The sequence below is a fragment of the Vulpes lagopus genome, chromosome 7 (assembly GCF_018345385.1).
Source record: "Vulpes lagopus strain Blue_001 chromosome 7, ASM1834538v1, whole genome shotgun sequence".
Lineage (NCBI taxonomy): Eukaryota > Metazoa > Chordata > Mammalia > Carnivora > Canidae > Vulpes > Vulpes lagopus.
The window spans coordinates 131,060,654-131,072,861 of record NC_054830.1 but is presented as its reverse complement, the minus strand read 5'-3'; the positions used below and the strand labels follow the sequence as shown (position 1 = coordinate 131,072,861).

General features: G+C 42.5%; 1 protein-coding gene across 9 annotated transcripts in view; it reads left to right on the top strand.

Moving 5' to 3' along the window:
- The window catches only part of BTNL9 (butyrophilin like 9), a 43,438-nt gene that overhangs the window by 12,354 nt on the left and 18,876 nt on the right, over positions 1 to 12,208 (top strand). For 6 of the 9 annotated variants that reach the window (XM_041762291.1, XM_041762292.1, XM_041762287.1 and 3 more), the window contains 2 exons: positions 6,457 to 6,585; positions 6,781 to 7,134. The exons of 1 other annotated variant lie outside the window; for it this stretch is intronic. In XM_041762291.1, coding sequence (XP_041618225.1) covers positions 6,457 to 6,585; positions 6,781 to 7,134 — 483 coding nt within the window. The remainder of the gene's footprint in view (positions 1 to 6,456; positions 6,586 to 6,780; positions 7,135 to 12,208) is intronic. 2 more of the 9 variants (XM_041762293.1, XM_041762294.1) reach the window with 2 other exon arrangements.

Genomic DNA, 12,208 nt, shown 5'->3' with positions numbered 1-12,208 from the left:
AGTAGGTTAGGGAAGAAGATAGGCAGTGAATTGAAGGGTGAAGCCATTATCTAGGACCAAAGTCTTATTATGAGGGTTTAATGATTTAAAACCAGTTGTTTTGGGATCCCTGGGTGGCGCAGCGGTTTGGCGCCTGCCTTTGGCCCAGGGCGTGATCCTGGAGACCCGGGATTGAGTCCCACGTCGGGCTCCTGGTGCATGGAGCCTGCTTCTCCCTCTGCCTGTGTCTCTGCCTCTCTCTCTCTCTCTGTGACTATCATAAATGAATAAATAAAAAATAAACCCAGTTGTTTTAAGTCTTGAGGAAAAACCCAACCTATGGGCCATACTTCATATTGGTAAAAATCAATAACTTTATTACAGTTGACCTTTGAACAATTCAGGGGGTTAAGGGTGCTGACCAACCTCAGCCCTGCATGTTTGAAAATCCACATATAACTTTTGACTCCCCAAAATTTAACTACTAATAAATAATATATGTTGACTGTTAATATAAGTAGAAGCTTAACACAGATTTTGTATGTTATATGTATTACATGCTGTATTCTTACAATCAGGTAAACTAGAGATAAGAGAATGTTATTAAAAAGAAAAAAAAACAGGGATGCCTGGGTGGCTCAGCGGTTAAGCTCCTGCCTTCTGCCCAGGGCATGATCCTGGAGTCCCAGGATTGAGTCCCACATCAGGCTCCCTGCATGGAGCCTGCTTCTCTCTCTGCCTGTGTCTCTGCCTTTCTCTCTCTCTCTCATGAATAAGTAAATAAAAATCTTTAAAAAAGAAAAAACATAAGGAGCTTGAGGAAATGGTGAAGTAGGAAGATCCTAAGCTCACTTTGTCCCATGTTCACAGCTAGATATCATCCACATCCAGAAAGGCAGAGGGACGATGCATGCATGGAGAAGGCAGAAAAATGGGCCCTCACACCAAGGAGTTTCCACCGGGAAGACTATTTCCCATAATGTTTGTCATTAAAAACTAAATAGAGTGCATTCTGTGAGTTTGTAAAAATAATAGGATTTGGAGCCTGGACTTTTATTTTTTTATCTTTTATTTTTAAAAAGATTTTATTTATTTATTCATGAGAGACACAGAGAAAGAGGCAGAGACACAGGCAGAGAGAGAAGCAAGGTCCTCACAGGAAGCCCAGTGAGGGACTCGATCCCAGGACTCCAGGATCATGTCCTGAGCCAAAGGTAGATGCCCCTGGAGCCTAGAGCTTTAAAAGTCAGCTGACTCAGCACTGGGTAAGTTGGCAGTGCAAGTGACAGGTGGGTCACTGCCTTTAAAGAGACGGCAGCCTGCACAGAGAGGCAACATAGTAAAGGCACTGAGGGGGGCACTTGACGGGATGAGCACTGGGTGTTATTCTGTATGTTTCCAAATTGAACACCAATAAAAAATACATTTATTATTAAAAAAAAAGAAAGAAAAGGCAGTTTAACAAAGCTGGGGTAAATGGGAGTCATATCTATTTATACTGATTTCAGAGAGTGTTGGGGGACTTCTCTAAAAATAAGGGAGCTGGCAGGCACTATTTCCCACCCCCAATCCCAGCATGAACACAGAGCCAGGTGCTGGAGTAGGACTGCACAGACACACAATCTCAACCCAGAGCTCAAGGCAAATTTTGTTAAAGCTTAACATGCACCCTGCCCAGCCAACAGATGCATAACTGCCACAAGACACCATGCCAGGCTGCAGTGCAGTGCCCAGCCATGCATCACCAGCCATCATCACATGCCAGGCCCAGCTGCACCCAGCCATCATTGAGCATTGTCACCAGCCTTGTACCCCCAACCAGTCTGGCAAGAGCCCCCAGCCACCATAGTGCTTTAGGGGATCTGGCATTGGACTAGTGGCCCAATGCAAATATTGCTAATACCACCACCACTCCCATGTTCCCCAGTGGGTACATCCGCTCAGAACTAGCATGCCTGGGTTCCACTAACATCACAGAGAGCAAGCACAACCACAACAGGAAGAGAGTGAGGGTAGAGAACTACATTGAAAAGATAGTGATTCAAACACAACAGCAAGGCATAAGTGAAACACGTAGTATGTTTCCCTGAAGTGCCAGTTCCTGGGAAATGGGGGACACTCTATTGCAGGGCACTCTAGGACCTACTCTTCATAAAGCACTACTTTCAATAGCAGAAAACTTTCTGGAAGTAAGAGATAAAAGCAAGATGCAAAAGAGGTTGTATAGTATGTAAACTTTTGTGTAAGAAAGAAGAAACATTGCACAAAAAAGCAGTACTTTCAATAGCAGAAAAATTTCTTAACAGACAGAAATAGACACAGAGAGGGAGATAAAACGAAGAGACAGAAATTTATCACAATGAAAGAATGAGATAAGGCCAGGGAAGAGATCTAAGTGAAACAGATAAAAGTAACATGCATGATGCAGAATTTAAAGCAATGATCATAAGGATACTTACTGGACTTCAGAAAAGACTGAAGGACATGAATGAAGCACTTAACACAGAGATAAGGAAAAACATAGCAGAGGGCACAATAAATGAAACCAAAACATGCTTGATGAGAACAGCAAGCATGAAGAAGCAGAGGAATGAAGTAGTGACCTAGAAGATAGAGTAATAGAAAGCAACAAGGTGAACACAAGAGAAGAAAAAAGAATGAGAAAAAAAATGAAAAAAAATGAGAATAGACTTACGGAACTCAATGACTCCATCAAACTTAGTAACTTCATATTATATGAGTCTCAGAAGAAGAGAGAGAAAAAAGGTGGCACAAAATTTATTTGAAGAAATAATTCCTGAAAACGTCCCTAAGCTGGGAAAATAAACAGATATCCAGACCCAGGAGGTACAGAGGACTCCATCAAAATCAACAAAAGGAGACCCACATTAAGAAATACTGTAATTATTTTTTTAAATTTATTTATTCATGATAGACAGAGAAAGAGAGAGAGAGAGAGAGAGAGAGAGAGGCAGAGACACAGGAGGAGGTAGAAGCAGGCTCCATGCTGGGAGCCCGACATGGGACCCAATCCCAGGACTCCAGGATCGCGCCCTGGGCCAAAGGCAGGCGCTAAACCGCTGAGCCACCCAGGGATCCCCAAAATACTGTAATTAAATTCCCAAATATACTGATAAAGAAAAAAATCTTTAAGGCAACAAGATAAAAGAAGTCAGTAACTTACAAAGGAGCCATTAGGTTAGCAAGAGATTTTTCAACAGAAACTTTATAAGCCAGAATGGAATGACATGATATATTCAAAGTGCTGAAGGGGAAAAATCTTCAGGAAAGAATACACTATCTAGCAAAGCTACATTCAGAATAGGAGAGATAAGGAGTTTCCCAGGCAAACAAAAACTAGAGGAGTTCATGACCATTAAACTGGCTTTGCAAGAAATATTAAAAGGGTCTTTACATGGAAAGAAGAGACCAAAAGTCACAGTACAAAGATGGGGGGAAATGCAGCAAAAATAATCTATAAGGAAACTTACAAAAAAAGGATATATGTGAAATTTTTTCTTTTCCTTACTTTTATTTATTTATTTATTTTTATTGCAGTTTGATTTGCCACCATATAGTATAACACCCAGTGCTCATCCCGTCAAGTGCCCTCCTCAGTGCCCGTCACCCAATCACCCCATCTGCCCGCCTACCTCCCTTTCCACTACCCTTTGTTCATTTCCCAGAGTTAGCAGTCCCTCATGCTTTGTCACCCTCTCTGATTTTTCCCACTCATTTTCCCTCTTTTCCCCTATAATCCCTTTCACTATTTTTTATATCCCTCCTATGAGTGAAGCTATATGATTATTGTCCTTCCCCAATTGACTTATTTCACTCAGCGTAATACCCTCCAGTTCCATCCACGTTGAAGCAAATGGTGGGTATTCATCCTTTCTGATGGCTGAATAATATTCCATTGTATATATAAACCACATCTTCTTTATCTATTCATTTTTCGATGGATTCCGAGGCTCCTTCCACAGCTTGGCTATTGTGGACATTGCTGCTATAAACATTGGGGTGCAGGTGTCCCGGCATTTCACTACATCTGTATCTTTGGGGTAAATCCCCAGCAGTGCAATTACTGGTTTATAGGGAAGCTCTGTTGTAAACTTCTTGAGGAACCTCCACACAGTTTTCCAGAGTGGCTGCATCAGTTTTCATTCCCACCAACAGTGCAAGAAGGTTCCCCTTTCTCCGCATCCTCTCCAACATTTGTTGTTTCTTGTCTTGTTAATTTTCACCATTCTCACTGGTGTGAGGTGGTATCTCATTGTGGTTTTTGACTTGTATTTCCCTGATGGCAAGTGATGCAGAGCATTTTCTCATGTGCTTGACTTATAGGTCTGAGCTTTGCAAATCATGTGTAGTGAGGGACCAATCCCTGTGGCCCAATACTTTTGTACAAGACAATAAAAATGCACTACTAGAAAAACTAATTTGCAAACCACAAAAACATATAAAGCTAACTGAAATTAGCCATACACCAAAGGGCAAATATTGTTTGATTCACTTACAGGGAGGTACCTAGAGTATTCAAATTCATGAAGATGGAAAGTAGAATGGAAGTTGCCAGTTGCCAGAGAGTGGAGGGGGTGGGCAGGAAATGAGGAGTTAGTGTTAATTTCAGTTTGGGAAGACCAAAAGAGTTCTGGATATGGATGGTGATGATAATCCACAACAATGTGAAAGTAACTTAATGCCACTGAATTGTACCTTTAAAAATAGTTAAGATGGTGAATTTTGTCAAATATTTTACTGCAGTTAAAGAAGAAAAATGTATTTCTAAAAAGACCAGTGAGATAAAGCTGAGATAAAAATTATTTTTAAAATAATTATCTCCAACAGACACCAAATTATTGTTAAATTTCCACAAGATTTTATAAAGGGTTACTGTCTCTTTTTTTAGAACTTATTTTATTTTTTTATTTAAGTTCAATTTGCCAACATATAGTATAACATCCAGTGCTCCTCACATCATGTACCCTCCTTAATGACCGGCACCCAGCTACTCATTCTCCACCCTTCCACAACCCTGTGTTTGTTTCCCAGAGTCCCAGGTCTCTCACGGTTTTCCTCTCTAATTTTTCCCCTACTCAGTTTCCCTCCTTTCCTTTATGGTCCCTTTCACTATTTCTTATATTCCACATATGAGTGAAACCATATGATAATTGTCTTTCTCTGATGGACTTATTTCAAAACTTAGCATAATACTCTCCAGTTCTATCCACATCGAAGCAAATGGTGGGTATTTGTCCTTTCCGATGGCTGAATAATATTCCATTGTATATATCCATTGTACATATAGATCATATCTTCTTTATCCATCCATCTGTTGAAGGACATCGAGGCTCCTTCCACAGTTTGGCTATTGTGGACATTGCTGCTATAAACATTGGGGTGCAGGTGTCCTGGGGTTTCACTGCATCTGTATCTTTGAGGTAAATACCCAGTAGTGCAATTGCTGGGTCATAGGGTAGCTCTATTTTTAACTTCTTGAGGAGCTGCCATACTATTTTCCAGAGTGGCTGCACCAGCTTGCATTTCCACCAGGGTAAAAGAGTTCCCCTTTCTCCACATCCTCACCACATTTGTTACTTCCTGTCTTGTTAATTTTGTTTTTTTTTTTAATTTTTATTTATTATTTATGATAGTCACACACAGAGAGAGAGGCAGAGACACAGGCAGAGGGAGAAGCAGGCTCCATGCACCGGGAGCCCGACGTGGGATTCGATCCCGGGTTTCCAGGATCGTGCCCTGGGCCAAAGGCAGGCGCCAAACCGCTGCGCCACCCAGGGATCCCTGTCTTGTTAATTTTAGCCATTCTCACCGGTGTAAAGTGGTTTTGATTTGTATTTCTACAGGGTTACTTTCCATCTTGCATGTATCTCTTTGCCTACTACCCCTGGCAGAGGTGGCCTGGGCCACTGCCTGCCTGAGGGCAAAGTCTCCCCAGTGAGTCTGGAGAGGACAAGAGAGAACTGGCAGTTAGGGTATGGGTGGTTTCTGCTAACAATTCTTCCAAAGGGTGATGAGAAGTAGAAGCAAATGTCTGCAAGAACAATGACTTGTGGGTTTGACCGTGGAGATAGCAGTAATTCACCGGCTTTTGGATACCAACACCTTGGACCTCCTGTTCTTCAGAAATAGGGCAATTATAGAGAGAAGTTTAGGGCGGGCAGGGCCATGGTCAAAAGCTGGGGGAGAGGGTGGGGGTTCCTTCCAAGTCCTTCAGTTTGCATTTTCCATTTCTGCTAAGCGAGTTCAAGTCCGCTACCATTCCTCAGGCTCCTACCTGGGAAGGGCGCGCAGTGCGGCCGCTCTCATGCCCATTTTACGGATTGCTATGGTGCTGCCCAGGAGGCTTAACGCCTGCCACCTTGGAATGATTTCCGGGACGCTGGGTCCAGAATAGGCTTATCACTTAGTGTTTAGTGGCGCCTAAAGTGAAGCAACTCCCTGTGAGGTATTTTCCAGACGTATTTTTACCCGGAAACTCCCCTTGGAAGAGAGCTTTCCTCGGGATTCTGGTGGGCCTGTCCCTCCTCCTGGCTCTCCTCGTGACTCTGGCGCTGTACTTCTTTCAGAAGCAACGGAGGTCCCAAGGTACAGGGCCAGCTGGGGGGGGGGGTGGCAGGTGGTCTCCCGCCTGGCGCCGGCTTTGCTTGGAGGAAGGCGCTGGAGGCGGGCGCGGGGGTAGCTCGGAGGCGACCTCCTGCGGGAACGCGGAGCTGGGTGGGACACAGGGAGGAGAGGCGAGCGCTTACCGTCACGCACGCTCCCCTCCCTTGGTTCTTCCAGAAAAACTGAAGGAGCAGGCTGACAAGGACAAAGGTAAGCAGGGGAAAAGGCCCACTCTTTGCCCGCTTCCCCAAGTAGCAGAAAGTGGTGCGGGGAGGAGAACTTTGCTGGGTACTTCAGACCCGGGCGCTTGGAAGCGGGACAGAAACTCCGTGTGCTGGAGATTTGCTTTGCAGCTTCCCCTGCCACCGAGCGCTCTCGGTAAGCACCAGCGCACGCGGTCCGTCCAGGTTCCCCAGAGCGCACGAGGGCCCAGTCTGTGCACTTTGGAGGAAGTGAGGCCTCAGCGTTCATCAAATGAGATTTTTCCTTTTTTCTTCGTTTCTTTTCCAGAGATACTCACAGCGAACTTGGGTAAGTTCTGGGTGCCACGCCCACAGTTCTGGCTGCGGACTAGCGGGGTAACCCGATGAGTGAGCTGTGGAAGGTGTTCAGTAGGTTTAGGCTCCCAGTGGAGAGGATGGCAACAATCTAATTCTAGATCCATCCGTGTGCACTTCCCATCTCTCCACTCCCACATGACTCATCTGCAGCTGAGGACTGACTTCAGACCCTCAGACAAACCCTGCCTGCCCCTTTCCTGCAAATTATACAATTTGTTTACGGCTCCACCATTATACGTTTTACTCCCACTGGTTCGTCTTCCTAGGTATCCTTCTCTCTTTCTAAAACGATTTTATTTGAGAGAGAGAGAGCACAAGCGGGGATAGTGGCAGAGGGAGAGGGAGAAGCAGGCTCCCCACTGAGCAGGAAGCCCACTGTCCCAGGGCTCCATCCCAGGACCCTGGGAGCATGACTTGAGCCTAAGGCAGGCACTTAACCCACTGAGCCACCCAAGAGCCCCCGTCTTTCCCTTTTTAATTCAAATGCCACTGCGAAGGAAGGTACCTTTAACTTGCACCAAAGTGTGACTAATTTTTCAGGTTCACTTTTCTCCCAGGGGGACTCAAGACCTTGAAACCATAGGCTGTGTATGTCTGTACAGAGGAGGGGACAGTAAATCCAAAGGAAGAGTAGCATGGAGGAAAAGGCTACCAATGGGGCAGGTGGGGTGGGGAAGACCTCAAGAACCACTTCGTATGTCCCAGTAAACGTCCAGAAGAAATTATGAGATTAGAGAAGCTTGGCTTGTAGTCCACTTAATCTTGTGGAAGGTCAACTATAATAAGTAATTAACACCATAGTCTGAATTATTGTACAGCGTTGCCTTTCCCAGGAGACAGTACCTTTTTAAAAAGTGTTTAATTCCAGTTAGTTGACATACAGTGTTATTTTAGTTTCAGGTGTACAATACAGTGATTCAACACTTCCATATATCACCCTATGCTCATACAGACAAGTGCTCTCCTTAATCCCCATCACATCTTTAACCCACACACCCACTGGTAACCATCACTTTGTTCTTGATAATTAAGCATTTTTCTTGGTTTGTCGTTTTTTTTTTTTTTCTGTGCAAACCTAGATTTTATTTTTATTTATTTATTTTTAATTAAAATTTTTATTGGAATTCAATTTGCCAACATATAGCATATCACCCAGTGCTCATCCTGTCAAGCGCCCCCCTCAGTGCCCGCCACCCAGCCTCCCCAACCCCCTGCCCACCTCCCCTTCCACTACCCCTTGTTCATTTCCCAGAGTTAGGAGTCTCTCATGTTTTGTCATCCTCACTGATATTTTCACTCATTTTCTCTCCTTTCCCCTTTATTCCCTTTCACTATTTTTTATATTCCCCAAATGAATAAGACCACATAATGTTTGTCCTTCTCCTTGTCCTTATTTCACTCAGCATAATAACCTTGGTTTGTCTTTCTATTTCCCTTCGCTTGTTTTGTTTCTTAAATTCCACATATGAGTGAAATCATATGATATTTGTCTTTCTCTGACTGATGTTGCTTCTTGTGTTGTCGATTTTAGCCATTATGAGGTATGAGGTATCTCATTGTAGATTTGAGATATCTCATTGTAGATTTGCACTTCCTGGATGATAAGTGATGATGAGCATATTTTCATGTGTCTGTTGGCCATTTGTATGTCTTCTTTGGAAAAATGGGGGATTTTTTTTTCTTCTGCCCATTTTTAAATTGAATTATTCGTTTTTTGGGTGTTGAATTTTTAAAAAATATTTTATTTATTTATTCATGAGAGACACAGACTGAGAGAGAGAGAGACAGAGACACAGGCAGAGGGAGAAGCAAGCTCCATGCAGGGAGCCCGATGTGGGACTTGATCCTGGGTCTCCAGGACCACACCCTGGACCGAAGGCGGCGCTAAACCACTGAGCCACCCAGGGATCCCCTGGGTGTTGAATTTTTTAAAGTACTTTCTGGATTTTGGATACTAACCCTTTATCAGATATGTCACTTGCAAATATCTTCTCCCATTCTGTCATCTTTTAGTTTTTTTTATTGTCTCCTTTGCTGTGCAGATGCTTTTAATTTGATGAAGTCCCAATAGTTTGTTTTTGCTTTTGTTTACTTTGACTCAGGAGACGTATCTAGAAGAAGTTGCTACGGCCAATGTCAAAGAAGTTATTGGTGTGTTCTCCTCAAATGTTTCTATGGTTTCCTGACTCACTTTTAGTCTCTCATCCATTTTGAATTTACTTTTGTGTATGACTTAAGAAAGTGGTCCAGTTTCATTCTTTTGCATGTTACTGTCCAGTTTTTGCAACACTATTTGTTGAAAATATTATCTTTTTTCCCATTGGATATTTTTTCCGGCTTTGTCAAAAATTAATAGACCATTAGCTGTGGGTTCATTTCTAGGCTCTCTATTGATTTCTGTGCCAGAACCAAACAGTCTTGATTACTCCAGGTTTGCTTTTCTGTTCCAACACAGCGTTGGCTATTCACGGTCTTTTGTGTTGTTTTTTTTTTTAACATTCAATATCTGAATTTCTTTATCTATAAACTGGGAATCATACATTTTCTAATAGGTTTTTTTTAATTCAAATGTATGAGGTTGTGTTTTATTTTTATTTTTATTTAATAAATTAATTTTTTATTGGTGTTCAATTTACCAATATACAGAATAACACCCAGTGCTCATCCCGTCAAGTGCCCCCCCAGTGCCCATCACCGACTCAACCCTACCACCCGCCCTCCTCCCCTTCCCACACCCCTAGTTTGTATCCCAGAGTTAGGAGTCTTTATGTTCTGTCTCCCTTTCTGATATTCCCCACACATTTCTTCTCCCTTCCCTGATATTCCCTTTCACTATTATTTATATTCCCCAAATGAATGAGAACATACACTGTCCCTCTCCAATTGACTTACTTCACTCAGCATAATACCCTCCAGTTCCATCCACGTTGAAGCAAATGGTGGGTATTTGTCGTTTCTAATGGCTGAGCAATATTCCATTGTATACACAAACGACATCTTCTTTATCCATTCATCTTTCAATGGACACCGAGGCTCCTTCCACTGTTTGGCTATTGTGGACATTGCTGCTAGAAACATCAGGGTGCAGGTGTCCCGGCATTTCATTGCATCTGAATCTTTGGGGTAAATCCCCAACAGTGCAATTGCTGGGTCATAGGGCAGGTCTATTTTTAACTCTTTGAGGAACCTCCACACAGTTTGCCAGAGTGGCTTTACCAGTTCACATTCCTACCAACAGTGTAATAGGTTTCTCCTTTCTCCACATACTCTCCAACATTTGTGGTTTCCTGCCTTGTTAATTTTCCCCATTCTCACTGGTGTGAGGTGGTATGTCATTGTGGTTTTGATTTGTATTTCCCTGATGGCAAGTGATGCAGAGCATTTTCTCATGTGCATGTTGGCCATGTCCATGTCTTCCTCTGTGAGATTTCTCTTCATGTCTTTTGCACATTTCATGATTGGATTGTTTGTTTCTTTGGTGTTGAGTTTAAGAAGTTCTTTATAGATCTTGGAAACTAGCCCTTTATCTGATACGTCATTTGCAAATATCTTCTCCCATTCTGTAGGTTGTCTTTTAGTTTTGTTGACTGTATCCTTTGCTGTGCAAAAGCTTCTTATCTTGATGAAGTCCCAATAGTTCATTTTTGCTTTTGTTTCTTTCGCCTTCTTGGATGTATCTTGCAAGAAGTTACTGTGGCCAAGATCAAAAAGGGTGTTGCTTGTGTTCTCCTCTAGGATTTTGATGGAATCTTGTCTCACATTTAGGTCTTTCATCCATTTTGAGTTTATCTTTGTGTCTGGTGAAAGAGAGTGGTCTAGTTTCATTCTTCTGCATGTGGATGTCCAATTTTCCCAGCACCATCTATTGAAGAGACTTTCTTCCAGTGGATAGTCTTTCCTCCTTTATTGAATATTAGGTGACCATAAAGTTGAGGGTCCACTTCTGGGTTCTCTATTCTGTTCCATTGATCTATGTGTCTGTTTTTGTGCCAGTACCACACTGTCTTGATGACCACAGCTTTGTAGTACAACCTGAAATCTGGCATTGTGATGCCCCCAGCTATGGTTTTCTTTTTTTAAAATTCCCCTGGCTATTCAGGGTCTTTTCTGATTCCACACAAATCTTAAAATAATTTGTTCTAACTCTCTGAAGAAAGTCCATGGTATTTTGATAGGGATTGCATTAAATGTGTAAATTGCCCTGGGTAACATTGACATCTTCACAATATTAATTCTGCCAATCCATGAGCATGGAATATTTTTCCATCTCTTTGTGTCTTCCTCAATTTCTTTCAGAAGCGTTCTATAGTTTTTAGGGTATAGGTCCTTTACCTCTTTGGTTAGGTTTATTCCTAGGTATCTTCTGCTTTTGGGTGCAATTGTAAATGGGATTGACTCCTTAATTTCTCTTTCTTCAGTCTCATTGTTAGTGTATAGAAATCCCATTGATTTCTGGGCATTGATTTTGTATACTGCCACGCTGCCAAATTGCTGTATGAGTTCTAGCAATCTTGGGGTGGAGGCTTTTGTGTTTTTTTCGTAGAGTATCATGTCATCGGCGAAGAGGGAGAGTTTGACTTCTTCTTTGCCAATTTGAATGCCTTTAATGTCTTTTTGTTGTCTGATTGCTTAGGCTAGGACTTCCAGTACTATGTTGAACAGCAGTGTTGAGAGTGGACATCCCTGTCTTGTTCCTGATCTTAGGGGAAAGGCTCCCAGTGCTTCCCCATTGAGAATGATATTTGCTGTGGCCTTTTTGTAGATGGCTTTTAAGATGTCGAGGAAAGTTCCCTCTATCCCTACACTCTGAAGAGTTTTGATCAGGAATGGATGCTGTATTTTGTCAAATGCTTTCTCTGCATCTAATGAGAGGATCATATGGTTCTTGGTTTTTCTCTTGCTGATATGATGAATCACATTGATTGTTTTATGAGTGTTGAACCAGCCTTGTGCCCCGGGGATAAATCCTACTTGGTCATGGTGAATAATTTTCTTAATGTACTGTTGGATCCAATTGGCTGGTATCTTGTTGAGAATTTTTTGCA